At 52.9% G+C, this 19,408-nt stretch overlaps 3 protein-coding genes across 3 annotated transcripts; all 3 read right to left on the reverse strand.

Annotated features, from left to right (window-relative positions):
- Positions 1–1,586: 1,586 nt before the first annotated feature.
- JKF63_03903 (uncharacterized protein) lies at positions 1,587–2,579 on the reverse strand (the record flags this gene model as incomplete). The annotated part of the gene is made up of 1 exon (XM_067899900.1): positions 1,587–2,579. One exon carries the CDS (start codon positions 2,577–2,579, stop codon positions 1,587–1,589), a length of 993 nt encoding a protein of 330 aa, XP_067755106.1.
- Positions 2,580–8,132: 5,553 nt separating this feature from the next.
- On the reverse strand, positions 8,133–11,246 carry JKF63_03904 (uncharacterized protein; the record flags this gene model as incomplete). The annotated part of the gene is made up of 1 exon (XM_067899901.1): positions 8,133–11,246. One exon carries the CDS (start codon positions 11,244–11,246, stop codon positions 8,133–8,135), a length of 3,114 nt encoding a protein of 1,037 aa, XP_067755107.1.
- A 4,881-nt stretch (positions 11,247–16,127) lies between these two features.
- JKF63_03905 (uncharacterized protein) lies at positions 16,128–17,534 on the reverse strand (the record flags this gene model as incomplete). The annotated part of the gene is made up of 1 exon (XM_067899902.1): positions 16,128–17,534. One exon carries the CDS (start codon positions 17,532–17,534, stop codon positions 16,128–16,130), a length of 1,407 nt encoding a protein of 468 aa, XP_067755108.1.
- Between the last annotated feature and the right edge of the window lie 1,874 nt (positions 17,535–19,408).

Raw genomic sequence — 19,408 nt, forward strand, 5'->3', positions numbered from 1 at the left:
ATGCTCATTTGTGTTTTCATCGTTTTATTTTTGTAGAAGACGTCAGCCATCGTTGGGATACACCGATTCGGGAGTCGGCGAGAGAAGCGGAGAGGAAGGAAGGAGGGGGTGGGGTGGGGTGAGGTGGGGAGAATGAAAGACTATTGCGGGTTTTGTGTGTGCGTGTGTTTTTGTGCACACTCCTCTCATATGTCCCGTCGGCGCCTTTTTCGCAATTCCCTTCCCTCCCTCCCCCGTTTTGCCCCGCAGCTCATCGGTGTGCGTGTGTGGTGGCGTGGGCACCCTCCTTTTCCTCGTCGTCGCCGTGTGGGTGCGGTGGAGAGCCGGGGGTAGGGTAGACATATGGAACGTGTGGAGAGGAAGAGTGGAGACTGTCACCAGTAGAAGTGTATATTTGGATAAACCATTACGGAAGGTGTGCTTGCTGTCGTGCCGCCCACGCTGAGGTCACGCCGCCTGGAACAGGGTGCCTCTGGCACAAGAACAATCCATACACGTATGCGTTGTGTTTGTGTGTGGGCAAGAGTGCCGAGCTATCTGCACCCTCCCCCCTCCTCCCTAAGCCTTCCTGTTTCCTGGCGTGGTGACATGGAGGAGACGGGGTGAGCGGAGTCTCAACTCAGGAGGGAGACGAACAGCTCAGACAACGGGCGAGAGACGAGGGGCCGCGAGGTCACTGAGACGTGTCTTCAAAGTGTACACAAATAAGCACACACACACACAAGAAAAAATATATACATAAAAGTTGGAGGGGGTGGGCGATCACAAATAAACAACAACAAAAGGAGAGAAGAAAGAGAGGAATGGAGATAATGTCTCCGCTCAACCAGCAGAACAGCATCCCCCAGCGTCCAGCGATCTCGTCACATCCGTCATGTCGGAAGGGAAAAAAACAATCGAATGAAAAACAGGCCGATCAAGCAAAAAGAAAAATAAAAGCAGAAATGCATCTCAGGAAGGAGGACGGGGAGAAAAAAAAGGGGGGGGGGGGGGCTGGGTGGTGGTCGTGGGGGAGGTGAGGGGGCCTTCGTTGTCGGAGCTCCACTTTTCAAGGAGACTCGCTCACTTTAGTATGCACACACACATAGATACACATATGTGTATATTCTAACGAATTCATGGTGTGTGTGTGTGCACACCTTGGAGAGTAGAAAACATATACACAAACACACAAAGCGAGGTTCATACAGCTTCACAGCTGGGGGAGATAGCAACAAGAGGGAAGAGAAGGGAGGGGGGGGGATGGGGCGGATGCGTTGAAAAAAAAAAAACAAGACACTTCTCTTTCACTTCTTGTTTTATTCACCCTCACCCCAGCCCACCCTCTCTTCTTCCCTATCGGTTAGACGACACTCGAAATTTAAAGGATAGGGGGACTAAAGGGGGCATCCAATGCGCAAGGCGCCAGCGCAGAGTTTATGCACCGAGCGGTTTGGTCATGTGTGTATGAGCAGTTTATTATATATAATAATGTATATATGTATATATATGTACGTATATTTGCAAAAAAAAAACACGTGTGCATGCGCATGCGCATGTGTGTGTGTGTGTGTGTCTCCCTCTCGCTTTTTCTTTTGTGCGCCCACTTAGAGGTAAGCGGCAGGCTGGCCGTAGATTTCTTCGGACAGCGTACGTTTGTGCAGCAGCGCAGCACGGCGGTCAGCGCGCTGCTCGGAGGTTAACAAGAGGGGGTTCTGGGCAAGATCTTGATAGGTGAAGGGCCTCCGAGGGTGGGGGAACGTGACCGTCGGCGCTGTAGTGGATAACAGCGCCCTTTTCGAGATAATTTCAGTCTTTGTAGGGATCGGGGTGTTTTCAGAAGAACGTTTGTCCGACAGCTCGTCTAGCCTCACGGTGGCCTGTACGACATCGGGGACCACCACACCGGTAGGAATCGCATCGATGCACTTCTGGAGAACGCCCATGCGGTAGTGGAAGACACTCCTAATGTACTCCACTTGCGGGATGCCACGCGTGCAAAGGCCGCCGAGGACGTCCAGCACGCAGCGCTTCGCCGTGGGCGCGGCAGCATCTGCCGAAGTGGAAATCGACTCTTCGACATGTGCCCCATCGGTGTCGCTCAGGACTCTTGACATCAGCTGACTCATCATCACTTGCACCGGCGCATGAGGGCTCTGGCGCTGCTTGTACAGGTGGCAACGCTGTTGTCTGCGCATTGCATTTATCTCGTTCCTAGTCCAGTTAAAGTTGAACACGTCGCAATGTAATTGGTTGGGATCGCCGTTCCCCCCACGGCCAGCCTCTGCAGAGGAGTCAGAGTTCTGGGCCTCCAGCTTATTCTCGCTGTGGGTAGCGAGGAGGTGGGGGCTCTGGTTTGGTGGGCGCCGAGCCTCCTCCATCTCGCGGTAGAAGACATGAATTGGAGGTGGCAGCGCGACCAACTCTTTGGCTGCACGCTCCATCATAAACGGAACCATAATTTTGCTGCGACACATGAAGCGGCGTAGAGCCGATGCAATGGAGACTCTGGGCTTCTGAGGGGAAGCGCGGGCACCTTCGATTGCCGGCGCCGTAGGTGCGGATTCCTCTGGCAGAGTGTCAGTCGTCTCCGTGGACATTTGTAGAGCGGATGGTCGGGGTGGCGTCCACTCGTGGGAGATTTTTTTTGCGGAGATGTCAGCGTGCTTCGGGAGCGAAAAGTTTGAGAGGCCCCCCGGAGAGGGTGGTGGAGAGGTGTGTACGTAAGACACCAAAACAGGGCGGTGTATGTGGATTGGTCTTTATTTACCGGTGTTGTGTGTAGAGATGGTCACATGTAAAGTGAACACACTCGCGCGCTTACAGATATGAAGAAGCGAAGCCGTGTTGTGGGGGAAGGGAAAGGGGGGGGGGACGGGGGGAGGGGAGGGAAGGAGGACGAATTCATGATAGCCAGAGAGAAGACAGGGGGAAAAAACGGGGAAAAAAGATGTGCTGAGTTTACCGAGCAGAAGGAGGAGGAGGGGGTGAGTGTAGTGTAGTGTGGTGTGTGGGTCGGTGTTGAACACAAAAAGAGATTCACATCTCCTCAATATGTGCGTGGTGCCACCAATCCCAAATTGAGTGCTATCGGTGCAGCCCCAAATCAATTTAGAGGAGTGGGATGGAGGGGAGGGGGAGCAGGGCAGTGAAGTGAGAAGTGACAGGGAGGCCCCGCCGATGATGCCCAGGACGAGGCGTCGACCTACGCACGCAGGCAAGCATCTCACACCGCGTTTCCTGATGCAGTACCAAGCTCGCCAGATGGAGTACTCGTCGATACTATTCTCTGGGCTCACCACTGGCATCACCGCTGCATCTAGTGGGAAAAAGTCCAGGAGAGAGGCGACAACATGGAGGGAAGAAGCAGCGGGGGTGGGGTGTGGGACTAAAAAAAGCCGTTGGGCTTTCGCTTCGCTTCACTCTCTCTCTATACATTCACCCGAGTAATACGTCATGGTGTATTTGGGGGTCTGGACGCTGATGTACACACATGTACATCACATGTACACACACATCATATGGCGTGGTTTACTGCACTTCTCCGTTCATCCAGTGAAGTTGTGATGGAAGCAAACCAAACAACAAAAACGATACACACATTATCACGGCCAAATGCCCGCCGCAAAACACACACACACACGCACACACACGCACACACACACACACACGCACACGTGTCCATCCGCAGGAAATAAAGTCGCAAACGCCCCAGTGAATGCATCAGTCGTGCAGAGCGCTCCGATGTGTGTGTTGTTGCGACCCTTCAACGAGAAAACAGTGTGTTTCCCGTGAGCAGCCAAGTCTTTAACGCACGCCTAACAAACATCGGTGAGGGAAACCTCTCAACTACGCGTCTCGCGGTCACCGCACGGCCGCCACCAGTTGTGTCAGCAAACAGGCTATTAGATACCCGGAGACACGTTGCGCAGAGCCCCATCGACATCTGTAGCCCAGTCGCCACCGGCACAAACACCAGCGCCGTCATCGCCGTGCCCACCGCGGTCGTGCGGTTAGTGCAGCCAGCAGCGACGCCACCACGGGCTTGCCACGTCGAGGTAGTAGCCCTCGCCGTACGGCGACGGAGGGCGGACCACCTCATTCGTCATCATCAGCGGCATCACCATCATCATGCCGGGCACACCTATGCAGCCGCGGCCGCTAAGAGTGCTGACTGGGGCCGTGTGCAACGCCCATGGCTCCCTGCGGCGGCGCTTGTTCGATTAGCGGCATGAGGTAAACCGTCCTCTGTTTATGGTCCCTGTGGCGTGGATGAATCTGTGGCTTTGATGTCACGCTTATGGGAGTTGTTTTGTACATGGCATGTGTACGTACCGCTTCTGTCTGCGTAGTCGAGAGCAGACACCTGTGCGAGTGGCTGTTGTGCATTTGAGTGCGTGGATATGCTCGACAGGTACTTCTTGCCACCAAGTGGGGCGATGGCGATGTGTCGGATCGTATTTCCGGCGTATAGGGGGGGGGTGCAGATAGAGCTGAGATGTACGTATGTGAAGCCGTACCCCTCCCTCCCTCCTTCCCCCCACCTCCACATGGAGTCCCGTTCCTTTGGGAAAAATGGACGCGGAAGTCATGGGGTCGAACGGAGGCGTGAGGAGGGTGGGGGCGGTCGCTGTGGAGTGGATAACACGGGCGCCATATGGTAGTCTTGGGTGTCTGCGTTGTGGGTTGGGAAGAGAGAGGGAGAAAGAGCGGGTGGGGTGGGGGGTGGGGGGGGGGGGCAGAGTTGAGGCGAAGAAGACGAGGAGAGAAATTAGTGAGATGAAGGCAACCCAGAAGAGACAATGATGGGGGTTTGCGTCCGTGTCATGTACTACTCGTTTGCAGGCGGTGGTCGTGGGAGGCCGAAGGAAGTGCATCAGAAGACTTCGCTCAGGGGTAAAGGAGAAGTTAGGCGCCTTAGAGGTTTCAAAAACTGTCGTGCATGAGTACCCCAGTGAAGTCGACGAGGACAAGCGTGTGGGGTTCCCTTTCAGGTACCCCGCCAGTGCGGTCGAAACCACCAAAAAAAATGGTGTTCCGCTATCTGGATGCTCTTTTTGTTTTCAATTCAATATGTCGAGCCGTGAGGCAGAGATGTTGCTTCGATGCCCCACCCCTCGAAACTGTTCGAGTGCCACTGTTGCGTACGTATGAATATTCGTGTGTGTATGTATGTATGTATATATATATCGATACAAGAGGGAGAGGAGGGGGCAGAGACAGACGGCACCTGAACGTGCGTTGAGGAACAACAACAAAAAAAAGAATCGAAGAGAGAAGCTCACACATGCCGACTGATGTCGTAAGGTGCATACGTACACGTCTGCACTGCCCTCCCCTCTCCTTGGGCCCACAAAGTCAAGTAGGCGGCGTCCAATACTTGAGCGATAGATACACCTTCATAGCACAGATCCTAAACACACATACACGGGGCACACACACACACACAAAAATAAATGAGATGATAAATAAAAAGCTGATTAAATTAGTGAATACAAATATATATATAAATATATAATGTATATATATAATATATAATGTATATGTATACATGTATATATACATGATTTTATGTACAGACAGCACCCGCGGAACGGTACTCGTATCTGACTTCTCAGCGAGGTCGTCAGTGTATCCTCCTTTTAAGGAGAGGGCAGGCAGGCAGGCGGGCGCGGGGGATGGAGGGAGGGGGGGGGGAGGGAGGTGGTCGACACAAGGCGATGAGAAGATAAGGTAGTGGTTACGTGGTGCGAGAGAAAAGCCACATGGGGTTGTCTTGTTAGAGGTGTGCAGACACACCAGTTCCCCTGTCTCCCATGAACGTGTGCTTGTGTAGAACAGTTGATAACGTCAAACTGATTTAGGAGGCCTCACACAGACTGAGAGACGTTGTGCTTTTGATGGGCGAAGACAATACACGCATCGTGCATACATCACCGAAGGAGAAAAAAGGAAAAAAAAAAGAAGAAAAAGAGAAAACATATAAGAGGCCGTACTGAGGCTGGATTACACACAAACATGCATCGGTATAGATGCGCTTACTTATATATACATGTATGAGTGCAACAACATAGGTGTACACACACACACACATTTATGTACATACACCGAAGGGGTGAGGATGTCATCTCCGGAAAAAAAATGTTAACGCAAAGAGAGAAATTTGAAATAATGAAGAGACGGCTGTAATTCTCTCAGTACAAGACAAGGGAGGGGTGGAGGGAACAACAGAAAAAAAAATCACTTCAAAATCCGTGTTGGGAACGACACCAGTGAGGCAATAAAAGTCAAATTAGTGTCACTCAAGCGAGGGGGGAGATATGCGGAGGTGGGGTAGAGAGGGGGGAGGGGAGAAGAGGGGGAGGGGGGGGGGGCGCGACACCCAAACACAGACCCCACACGAGCACAGCGACAGCACTAGCTAAAAAACAAAGATTCACATTAGCAAAAAAAAGTCCATAAAGAAATAGAGGGCAAATAGAAGGCCAGAGAAGAGAGAGAGGAGCACGACCTCCTTCCCCCCTTCCCCTCTACTCCCCCCTCCCATCACTCAAGTACAAAAAGACACAAACACGGGGAGAGGAAAGAGGAAAAAAAAGGGGGGGGGTCTCCAATACAAATGTGCAAGAGGGAGGGGCCTTCACATTCCACAACACGCGAAAAACAGAAGAAAGATATGAATAGGGTACTCGTTTTTTCTGACCATAGGGAGGAGTGCTGCTCCTCGACTCCCCCCCCCCTCCTGCGTGAAAAAAATTTTGTCATCAACACGAGAAAGGAAAGTGAAGCCGAAGAAGAAGCTCAAAGGAAGAACGAGCGCAAAAAAAAACATAAACACCAGTAGAAGTATCGAATAGAGGGAGGCATGTGTGTGTATAAGCCCGTATCGGTGTGTGCGTGTGTGTCTTGGAATGCGCGTGCGGGTGATGGTATGGGGAGGGAGAAGGGATATCAGAGAGAGAGAAAACATATATATTTATATATACTCAGATTGGATTCCCTTCGGTTACCCCCGCTCTATCGTCCCTGCGTGCTTGGGAGACATGTACACACACACACACAGCGAACCACAGGGGGGAGGTAGGGACGACAAATAAGGAAATAGAAAACAGAGAAAGAGAGAGACATACAATTCCTTGTCACAGAGCCGTTACAAACAAACACCAGGGTGGGCATACGCACAGAGATCGACAACAACACAAAGGGAGGGGAAGATAAAAAACAAAACGATGACTTCAAGTCGATGGAAAAAAATAGGGAGGGGGTGGTGGTGAGTGGGGGCGCAGCACCAAAAAGGGTAGAGACCAACAACGGTGCGCCTCCCCCATTCCTCCAACCAAACAAAAATATACGAAAGTAAATCTCATGGATAATCGCGCTTTTCTATTTCTACAATTAGAATCAAACGATCATATGAGCATGAGTAGAGAAAGACAGATCTCCTTACCTCCATGCACCCTCCCCCCAAAAAAAAAGGCGTCGAAAAAATGTATCAAGACATTCTATTATTCGAGGGGGAAAGCACATCAGCATACACACACACACACACAGAAGATCCGAGTGGATGAAAAAGTGTAGTAGAATCAAGATAAACCCAGCAGCGACAGATTGCCACATTAGAGAGAAGGGGAGAAGGCTACAGATGCCATGCGGGAGAAAGAGTCAAGTGGCCCCCCCCCCGGTAGCCAACACACACACACAAATAACAAAAACAGATTTCACTAATAAGAGAAATCTGCGCGGTCAAAATAAGTTTTGTTGTGTGTGTGTGGGAGGGCATGAGAATGGGGTGGGGGGGGAAGGAGAGAGGGAAATCACGTCCGGCATGGCTCTCCCACCTTCGGTCTTTCAAACAAACAAACAAATTTACTGATCACTGAGGCGAGGTGTTGTGTGTGTTTCTCTCTACAATGCACAGAAGTTCGACGAACAGCCGACAGATTATTTTGGTTCAGGACAAAGGACCTCCGAACGCACAAGCGACGAGGGAATAAGACCGAGGATCTTCGCAATGTGTCTCACACCCTTAAGGTTAAACACACACACACACACACACACACACAGGCATACACACACAAAAAGAAAACTGGACGAAGGCGAACATGGACGGTAAGGACGACATCTCCATTAAACGGTTTTCAGCGTTCCCCCTACTACGTGTGATTACACTCTACTATGAAGTGTACAAGCACAGCCACACCCAGCAAAACCAAGGACAGTAACATGAGCGCTGCCTGGCGAGGGTCCATCACACGGCCGCCTGTGAGAACATCGCCTCCACGAACCTGCAACTTCTCGCTTCCTCTCGCACCAATGCTCGACATTTGTAGCCCAATGGTCACCATTACAAACGCCAGCGCCGCCATCGAAGCTGCCTTTGCATAGAACCGCATCGAGGCCAACATGCGGACCTGCTTGCGTCGCAGGTTCTTGTAGGACTTGCGGGAGCGCTGAACGAAGAGCTGAACGATGTGCTCGCCCGGTGGGCTCCCCGCCGGTGCGTAACCGCCCTCACGCCTGCTGTTTTCACTTTCCAGCTCGTCATCGCTATCGCTGCCAGGCCAGTTATTGGCCATCGCCGCGCCCGCAGAGGGCGCGCTGCTACGCCACGGCACGCGGTCGTGCAGCCAGCGCAGACGCCACCACGGGCTTGCCGCGTCTGGCACCTCCGCGGTGCTCGAGGGCACCATGCTCTCTTCAGCCACGTCTGGGCCCACGACCTGGTGGCGGCTCTGCGCGAGCACCCAGTCCGTCACCGATGGTGCCGGTGCCAGCGGTTGCGTGGCCGGCACCCGCACCGGCGCCATTACGCCCTGCTCGCCACTTTCCGTGTGTCGATCCTCGTCACCGCTGGCGCGCGAGGAATGCAGGGAGTAGGAGGCGTCGGCAGGGTGGAGCCACTCAGGCTCCAGCGCGCTGTCGTTGCTACTGCTGCTAGGGTCTGGGTGCGCGACACGGTCTGCGCCTCGTTGCTGCGGCCCGTTCGTTCCCTGCGCCGCCACATCCGTCCCGGACGCAGCCGTGTCCGACGTGGGAGGTTCGCGGCTGCCCCCACCGTGCGGTGCCTTCGTCTCTGGCGGCGGCTCTTCCTCCAAGGGTGGCAGCGCAGCCAGCAGCGACGTGCTTGCCGCGTCGAGGTAGTACCCCTCGCCGTACGGCGACGGAGGGCGCACCACCTCATTCGTCATCATCAGCGGCATCACCATCATCATGCCGGGCACACCTATGCAGTCGCGGCCGCTCATCCCAGGCATCACCATTCCGGGAGCCTGGTAGTACGGCGGCGCAAGGAGCATGGGAGGTGCTGTCGCTGAGAGTGCTGACTGGGCCGCGTGCAACGCCCATGGCTCCTGCGGCCGTCGTGGTGTCGTGGGCGTAGTGGCAGAAGACACCATGGGCATGTCAGCGTCTGTTGCGGCGTGAACAGCCTCGACCAGAGGCCCGTGATGTGTGATGGGCGCTGCTGCTGTTGTTATTGTCACTGTGGGCGGCATCGCTGGCATGGGCGCCACCAGAGCCCCCTGCGCGCGGTGCACAATCTCCATCGCTACGGATGCGTCTGCCTGCAGCTTGGCGCTGAGTTTTCGGAGCTTCATCCGGTGCAGAGGCACCATGCCTGCCGAGACCGCTGTGAAGACCATGGAAAGGAGGATCAGGGCCTCGGCGCACGCGAGGAGAACGGTTGACGGCATGAAGTACACCGGTGCCTTTCGTGGATCGTTGGGGAGGCGAGCGTTGGTCGAGTACAGGACCATATTTATGGAGAACCGTGCTGTCACAGTGATGCGCAGTGCCGCTGTTGTGCCTACCATGGGCTCGAGGGGGGCGGTGTCGCATACAACCACATCCACATTCGTGGTGGGGGTGTTGGGCCCAACAATTGGCGGTCCGATAGACCCCTGTCCGCATCTGTATAGTGGGCTCGCCGGGGCAATCACAACGTAGTGCACATTCTCGATGTTAAGGCACTTCATGAGGTAGTCGGCGCAGGTGTGCATGTGGGGATCGTACTCCTGGAGAACGTTTTGGGGGTTCGCACCATCAATGAGGTTCACAGCAGACACAACCACCGATCCTTCCATGGTCTGTATGTTTGGCAGATATCCAGTCACGTCGGCGTTAAGGATGGTCGTGAGGTTCAGCATAGGGACTGCATCCGCGTCGCCGTTGCATGTGAGGGTGAGCGAGGCTCTTGCCTCCTGTGGGACGGAGCTGTAGAGGTCGATGAGAACGTGCTTCGTACTGTTGCCGTGGAGGGGCGCATCCATCTCCCCGTGACTGAGGGGAGGGGGGAAGAGGGGTGACCTATCTTCTGGAGCCTGGGGGCTCCTCGGCGAACGGTCCAGGCTATTGCCCCCGCTGCCCGGCTCTTGGTGCCGGCGGGGGAGCCGCGCGGGCTGTGCTGGGTCACTGCCAACCCGGTGGGTGTGGTGCCCGATCACCCCCGAAGTCGCCATTGGATGTAAGTCTTGTGCCCCACTTGTTTCTGTTGATTCAGCTGGTGGCGATTCCTCAGTGATCGAGCAGGAATTGACGCGGGCTTGATCAATGTCGCTGAACGAGAGCAGGTGAGAGAACGGTGCCTGCATGCCATCGGTGATAAAGTCCATCCACCCGGACACCTGATCGGCGGTGATGGTGTCGCAGGCGTGCTGCTTGAGGACGGTGCACGGGGAAAGCCGTGCATACGCCGTGAGTTGCTTCCCGAAGTTTCCTTCTATGCTGCGCGCATAGGATTCCGTGTCTTGTATGTCTGTGATGCTGCGCGTGAAGTTTAGATACGCCGAACACCTCGGTGTAAAAAAGGCGCCGAGCAACAGAAGCATGGCGGACAGGAGGACAAGGAGAAGCACTGCGTAGTAGATCAGCACCCGCTTCACAGGGTCCGGCGGCACATGGAGACCAAGGGAGATGACGGGGGTGCCCAGCACCACACCCGCGCCCGCGCCCGCCGTGGGGTCAGGTGGTGATCTGGGGGGGGTGGTGGCGGTGGTGTCGCGCTGGTGAACAGGCACCTGATCCACGAGAAGTTGCATTGAAGGCGGCATCACTCCCCACGGCACGTACATGACCGGTTGCTGTTGGTGCTGTTGCTCCTGTGGAGGCAGCTGCTGGATGTGGGGGGGCGGCTGCAGCGAGTAGGGTTCGATCGGCGGCGCGACAGCCGACTCAGGAATGACTGCCTCTCGCACTGACGGGAGGGGGTGATCGCCGACTTCCCGATCCCCCGGCAGCGCTGTTTGGATTAGCGGCACGGTGTAGACCATATGTTTCTGGTCCCTATGGCGTGGATGGAGCTGTGGCCAGGGGAGGATCTGGGTGTCGGGGCGGTGTTGTGGGGTGTGGTGACGTCTTTTCGATTCACAGTCGATTGTACCAATGGCATCGAGGGCCGATAACCCCCCCCCCCCTAGCGGGTGGCAGACACCAAAGTCAAGTTTGGTAGAAAGTCACAGAAGAACAAAAAAAAAAACGATGAAGGGTTAGGGATTGAACTTCAGTGTAGTTGACCAATGTGAATGACGTGGGTGTGCTTTTACGAACAGGTCCGTGTGTGTGTGTGTGTGTGTGTGTGTGTGCAAGCACAGTGTGGAGGTGCGAGAAGGGGTGGGGTGGGGGATGGTGTGCAGACGAGGGCGACAAACTGTTAGGGTACACAGAGGTCAGGCCGACGGAGGATCGTGGGCTACAGAGTCGAGCAGATGCAGATGATCTATATATTTTTTATTTCTTCGTTTCCATGGCATGCTTGGTAATATGTGCTTAGAGTTATCATCTGTTGTGATCATGAGAGGCAGAGTAAAGGTGGGGAGGCGACGGTGCGCCACAAATTTTTTTCTCCTCCAACGCTGCTAAAAAAAAAAAACAGCAGTGGAATTATCCCCAAGGGTTAAATGAACACAATAATCGAAAAAAAAGACTGTGTGTGTGTGTGCGTGTGTGTGACTAAGGGGGAGGGGAGGGGGTGGGGGGCTTGGCGAAGCTCTGTAAGTACAAACAGAGCCAAATGGGGGATGGAGTAGAGGAGGGGAGACAGTCTCCCCCTTCCCTTCCCCCCCCCCCCCGCCCAAGGAAAAAAAAAAGAGGCGGTTGTGCCAAAGCTGACGAAGCCATATCCATCCAGAAAGCTTTTGGCCTGTCCCATGTTTCCCTTCCCCCTCCTGCTTTAAACTACATTGTTCGATTCATGTCTCAGGTCAATGACAGCGCTGCAAGCAGCAGCGTACGCTCAACAAGGTCACGCGGTAAGCCCGGGGGACGTTACGGCTGAGACCGACACGGTGTCCCCTTGCTTCACTCGTTGCGATAATTAGCACAGAGAGAGAGAGAGAATGCGTACAAAACATATAAACACACACAAAGAGGTTCACACATACAACTTCTCCTCTTCGCCCCCCCCCCAAAAAAAAAAATCCAATACATATATACATACCTACGTGGTCGGGGTTCCCCAGCGCGATGGGCACTCTCTGCCTTCCTTTATGCTCCGCAAAGTATAACAGAGAAGAAACGGGGGCAGGGAAGGGGGATGGACAGGAGGTGGGGGGGGGTGGGGTGTCTTACTTCCCTTCAACAGAAATGAAAAAAAAAAGTCAGACACATCAGAGAAAGCGCGAAGAAAAGGGATGAGTGGGAGGGAGAGAGAGAGGGAGACCGAGACGGCGAAGAACGTTAACAACGGGATAAAACAAAGGGTCACTAGTGAAGGAATTGAGAGAGAGAGAGAGAGATGGAGGTGGGGGTGCTGGATGCAGCGTCAGTGATCAAGCGAGTACACACACCGCATCCAAGTGCGGAAAAAAATGGAAAACTAAAATACAATTCTTCCTATTTGCCCTCCATTCCTCCACCCCCCCCCCCCCACGCCAAATGAGTTCGGAGCGTTTTTATACATTCACACATGTATACACACATACACATATTTTTATATAACGCGCACATACATGACTGTGTGTATATATGTGTGTACATGTATCGATATATAAAAATCCGTGTATTTTGACTCACCTCAGTGCTTTTCGTCTCTCTCATTCAAATCATTTTGTCAGTGAAGGCGGTGTATATATGTGCCTGGATATGCGAGTCCCGTGTCATCCCAATCGTATAACTTATAGATCGAGCCCCCCCCCCCTCCCTCCCTCCATCTTGACTTCATCGATTTAATTTTCACTTCTTTCGTATATACAAAAAAAAGAAAAACACACATACACACACATGCATACGCACACACACACACACACAAAAAGGTCCTGCAGCACCTTAGGTGGTTTCCTTAGCAGCCCTGTCCTCGGTTGTGTGTGAGACGTTCGCACCAGCCACTGTGGGGTGGTGGTGGTGGTGGTGGTGGTGGGTGGGGGGTGATCATCAATAAAAAACCCGAATAATCAAAGAAATAGAAAACACATATATCTACACCAGGAAGCATGACGAGCTAACGTGCTGTGTCCGTTGCACACGCTTGTGTGAGAGTGTTTCTAAAGAATCGAGTCCAAACAAACACAAGAGAGAGAAATGCAAAAAATAGTCCGTCATTCCCCGGAGAAGGGGAGACGTGCGAGGCAGGCGGACGGGACAAAAAAAAAGAGGAAAGAAAAAAAAGACGACAACAACACCGAATTATGAGCTTCACCATTTCTACTCTTCCCCTCCCTTCTGAGGAGAGAATGGAGGGGAGAATGGAGGGGAGGAGAAGAAGAAATGGTGAGGTAAAAACAAAGGCAAGTGCACATGTACACCACTACACTTTGAAACCAAGCCAAAAAAACAAATGTTCCAACTACATGAAGCAGTGTACCGAACAGAGAATATATATACACACATATATATATATATATGTATGAGAGAGAGAATGCATAGAAGTGGAAGTGTATGACATCTATCAAGCGCTGCGCTCTCCATATTTGTGCCCTCCTCCTCCTCTGCCCCCCACCTACCCACCCACGGCTGCTGTTGGCACACGGTGTGATCCGTTGTCGTGTATTAAGTTAAGCCGCCGCTTTCTCTGTTGCAGGTATCGCTGCGTCACTGATAAGAGCATAATGTTGCTGTCGGTTGGCCGCGAGTGCAATGGGAAACCGAGGTCACCCTCATGTCTGTGAGTGATGACTACCATCGTAGAGGCCAGACGAAGCGGGCGATCGAAGCTTAGGCGAGTGGTGATCGGCGGGAGGGCACTGGGAGCGATACCGAAACAGAGGGGGTGACCTCTACTCTATTATCGGATGGGGAGTCGGTGGGCGCTTGCGTGTTGGGATCAGGCGCGGTGAAAGCATCGGGCTCCTGAAAAACACGCACTCTCCCTGTTTCCAGTACGCTCCGGCTCTGAGTACCCTGCCTAAATCGATCGCCAATGACAGAGCTGTCTATTTCGATCGTCGAGACTTCTTTGGCTAGAGGGTGATGCGGAATTTTGTTGCTGTTGTTACTACCACTACATTCCTCTCGATCGTGCAGCAGCTCATGCCTTGAACTCGTGGGCGCAGCAGTGCCGTCGTTGTGTGTGTTACTCTCCTCACCGCTGTCCCCGTCGTAGCAAAAGCAGCAGATGCGAATGCCGAAGTACGATAGAAGTCCCGTCAGCACTGCGGCGACGACAATGATGACAATGCTAATGGAGCCGATGATGATGATACTCTGTGACCTGCCATCCGTGAACATTTTGCACGCGTGTGTGTGTGTGTGTGTTTGGACTGTGGTGGTGGTGGTGGTGATGATGTTTCTCTCTTTTTGGACTTCGCCTTTTTCTTCTCCTTGCCACCCAATCTTCCGTGGCTTACGGATAACAAGAGAAAAAGAGGGTGGGGGGTACACCGTGAGGTTGTGTGTGTGTGTGTTTGAAGATTGAGAGAAAGAGATACATAGACAGACGAAAAGAGGTCAGTCTTGAAGAGGAGGAGAGAGAGAGAGGACGATGATGCTGGTGTTCCCACTCATATTGATGTTGGCGGCTTCGGACACGCGGCTGCGCAGCGAGCTAGTTGGAGCAGGACTCATCGTGATGTCAATGCTCTTGGCGACACACATACACACATACATGTATATATATAAATATATATATATATATTTATATATATTTGTACTATGTGGGTAACGGCCGGTGGAAAAAAAAAACGAGCTCGTCGTTGAGAGAATCTGTGTTTTCACGTCCCCAGGAGATGCATGTGTGGCTTTCCAGATGACACACACACACACACACACACACACACACACACACACACACACAGACACACACACACACACACACACAGACACACACAAAGGTATCCAACAGCCGAAAACTCAGAGAGAGTGCGCATACCGGCAAAGGAGAATACAGACACTACAAGAGGGAGACTCTCACTCACCAACTCCATCAATATAACAACTTCTTCAACGCTATACTCATACTTAGGAGTACTCCTATTAGCACACACACACACACACACACATATATACATATATACACAAGTCCCACTCGTGTGGCCTGCAAAATACCCAAGCACACGACGGCGACGGAGGGGTGTGTGTGTGTGTTTTCTGACAAAGTAAAAAAAAGGGGGAACACGAGCAACAAAAGTAAAGCGAGAGCACGCGGCCGAATGAATGACAGCCGGTGTGACCATCCGTTCATGAGGATCAAATGGGAACGACAAGGGAAAAAGAGATCTGGTCCACACATCTCTCGCTTTAGTCTTTTTTATTTCCACACAAACCCATTCGTGTCTCGTTATCACATGGATCTAAACGATGCAAGAGGAAAAACAAAATCACAGAAAGGAAGAAGAAAAATAAAGACCAACAGTACGTGCTATCTTCATACAGAGAGTCTAGTCGATCATGAAGATCCGAACAGATCGAGCGGTCTGGACACGTGTACACCATAACATTTCATAGTCCCGGGAGTCTTGAAGAAGATCTAAGAGCAGGTGATTCAATGAAGAGGAAAAGATAACAAAAGGTTTGCTTGTGTGTGTGTGTGTGTGTGTGCGTGTGTGTGTATGTATGCATGTGTGTGCTCAATTTCTTTTTTTTTTCCTCAGAAGTCGAAGGGATGAGTGGGTGGGTGTGAGGAGGAGGAGGTGTGTGGGTGAGGAGGAGGAGGACTTTTTTCTTCTACCAAAGACCATTCCCTTCCCTCCTTTTATCCTGCTCTACTTCTATTGCTCCTGCTACTGCTGGTGGTGTCGTTGTTGTTGCCGCTTCTTGGATGCACTGCGGGCCTGCAAGCCGTTGCGGGGCTTCGACGAGGAGGAAGAAGAGGACCGTGTAGTTTTTTCTGGGGATGGCTTACTGCTCTTCGGTTTGTGATCACCCCTGTGCGCATCCGCGTCGTCGTCCGACTCCGTCAAGAGACCCCAGTTCACACATGAGGGTCTCTCGACGGAGTCGTCGTCGTCTTCTGAGCGGATGTCCTTGCGCTTCTCACCCATCGCGAGCGACAGTATCATTGTGACAATGAGGATTCCCCAGTATACATGCAGCCCCTGGAGCACAACGTTCAACAGGAGGCAGAGCAGCCACATGTTGAGGTTACCGTGACGCACCTTGCTGGCCATGAAGATCATCGTCCTGCCTATGTGGGGGAGACAGTAGAGCCGGAAAAAAAAGAAAAGAACGCTGAAGAGGGCGAAGCAACCGTTCACACTCCAATCGGTGATGATGCGTCTATACAGCAATGGCTTCCGGTATGTCTTACCATTAAGCTTGGCGTGCTTGCGATTGTAACGCATCTGACGGGCGGCATCCTCGTGCATCATGTAGTGCAGCGATTTGCTGACTGAGAGCATAATGTCGGAGACGTCATGAATGAACAGCACGTAAGCGCCAATGCGGTGCTCCATTCCGAGGTGTGAGCAGACGATCAACAAAATCGTGATGATGTGGTGTAGAAGGTACTGCAGAAAGTCCGACCGCCTCACGTGGCGCTCAATGAAAAGGAGTGAGCACAACTCGGCCAAGTAAAAGGCGAGCCCTATGTTGTAATAAAGGAGGAATTCCTTCGGCGGGTTGTACGGGTGCGGCAACAGGATTTCTAGGCTCGCCTCGGTGTTGAGCGGCAGCTTAAACCACGGCTCACCTCGCTGGACGTAGTAGCCAAAGCACGAGGAGGCGACATAAAACAGCGACAGCCACACCTGGTTTTGGAACTTCAGGAGCTTTTTTTGATTGTGTGATGAGAGGGCGGCAATTCCACGTTTGCCGGCGGCAATGCGGCGACGATGGCAGTCGGCATTTTCTGTCACAACACCCACATAAATCCCAAACCGCGCGACCGGATCGTGACAGATGTGGCGGATCACCATAATGCCAAGGAACCAATACAAGGAGGGGAGAAGCATCGAGAACAAGCTCACATCCACTCCCCAGCCGCTACAGCCCACACCAATTTTGTCTTGGTACGCTTTGATATTCAGCAAAGCACCTGGTAGCTCTGACCACTGCAGTGTGGTGCGAGCAGTGTCTATGATCAGGCGTGATGTGTTGGCTGGATCAGGTATGTAGAATTCCAGCGCCGATGCGTACGGGCTGCTGATGCCCTGAGCCCGCAACAACTCAGCAGGGTATTGGAACGCCATTACTGGTCCGAGGTATTAGGGTCGTAGATGTCAAGTAGACGCGTGATGCCAGGACAGAGATGGCGGGGGGGGGGGGGGGGGGGGGGGGGGGGGGTGAGGGCGAACAACGGCACGGCTGCCGTGGTACGAAAGAGAATCCGAGTCACACGGGTGATGTGTGTGTGTATGTCCGTATTTGTATGTAGTTTAGTGAACGCACGTAAGCGAGGAGAGAGTGTGCGAAGTCGGTTGGAAAAAAAAGAAAGAAGTCACTTCACAGTATTATAGAAAATATGACGGGGCTCTGCTAGTGTACAGGGGGGAGGGGAGGGGAGGGACACACCCGCCCACACACACACACAAGACAAGGCAAATTGGGGATACACAAGGCGACAGAAACCAAACTTGTGATTTCTCTTTCGCCGGCGTTGGCGTCTCTCCTCTCTCTCCCCACAACGTCCCCACTCCTACGACTGAAACAACGGGCCGAGGGATCGTCACGAAACGTACAGCGTGCCTGTGTGTCTGTGAAACGGGGGGGGGATGATGCGAGGGTCAAAGACTCGTGGGGGCGAGAGACAACGGGCGTTTTGTATGCGTGTATTGAAGGAAAAAAGATCGGGTTGGGATGGCCGGAGAAATCGCGTGTGTGCGCTGTCAACAGTGTCGGCTAAGGGGGGTTTCTCTCTTTGTATTTGGTTTGTGTGAGCCGAGGTGAAGGAAAAAAAGAGAGCAGTGAGCGCTCCTGAGAGGAGATGAAGAGGGGGGGGGAAGGGATCGCCAGAAGTGAGGGCATGCATTCAAAGGAGAAAGAAAGGGGTTACACCAGCGCAGGGGGCCGGCAGGGCGCCATGACCATAACGAAAAAAAAAGAGAGAAAAAGGCGTGTGGGGGTTTTGGCGCTTTTTGGGATTCGAGTTTTCTCTCATTTTTTAAATCCCATTTCATTACACCACATTGGAGCTCTCTACACACACACACACACACACTCTGTGTGTGCTCGACCCTGTCATGTCCCGTCGTGCGTGGTGAAGGAAGCGGTACATACGCGTCATGGAAATGCCCACTCGGTCATCTTTGCATGGCCTGTGCCTCCAACTCTACCCGCCCACTTGAGGGGGGTCGCTTCACAGTCATTCTGGCACAAAGCAAGTGGTGGGGGGGGAAGAAAAGGGAGGGGCTGCTCGGTTTTTTACATGCAGGGTTAAAAAGCGGAGCCTTTGATACTCCACGCAACGGCAATGTCCTACCCGAAGAAGGGGAGGAAGGAGCTCGCCCCCCCCCCCCCCTCCACCACCCCAACTAGATCAAAAAAAAAACCATGGCTGTACGCTAGGTTTCCCAGAGAGGAAGCCACAGCCGCGAGTAGAAATGTGTGTAGGGGGCAGGGGGAGGGGGGGGGGAGAGAAGGGTAAGGTAACTGTAAAAGATGTGCAGGGGAAGCGGCGTGCGTGCGGGACCCACACATCCGTGCTTGTGTTGCAGAGAGGGGCCTCGTTTGTAGGAGGAGGAGACGTGTGTTCAATCTCGTTTGGAGACTTTGCGCCTTCTGCTGCTGCTGCCGCTTTTTTTTTTTTGCAGCACACGTGGATGGGGATGTGGTTGCTGTTTCCCCCTATAAACAAGAAAAGACATGTGGGTGCGAAGGAAAGAAGACAGCCTCCCCCCTCCACCCCAAATAGATCAAAAAAAAAACGATACACACTCGGGCACACCTGTGGGGCAGACGCATGCATGCAGCAGAATATGTACCCCTCGTATACATTTATAGACTTAATGGCGTAAACGACTTTTAGGCCATATTGCATCGTTTGGGGGTGCACTACGCTGTTGTTGTTGTTGTTGCGTCTTTTTATATCGTCGCTCATTCCTCTCGCTGGTTCTTCACACAACAC

This window comes from Porcisia hertigi, chromosome 31 (assembly GCF_017918235.1).
Source record: "Porcisia hertigi strain C119 chromosome 31, whole genome shotgun sequence".
Classification (NCBI taxonomy): Eukaryota; Euglenozoa; class Kinetoplastea; order Trypanosomatida; family Trypanosomatidae; genus Porcisia; species Porcisia hertigi.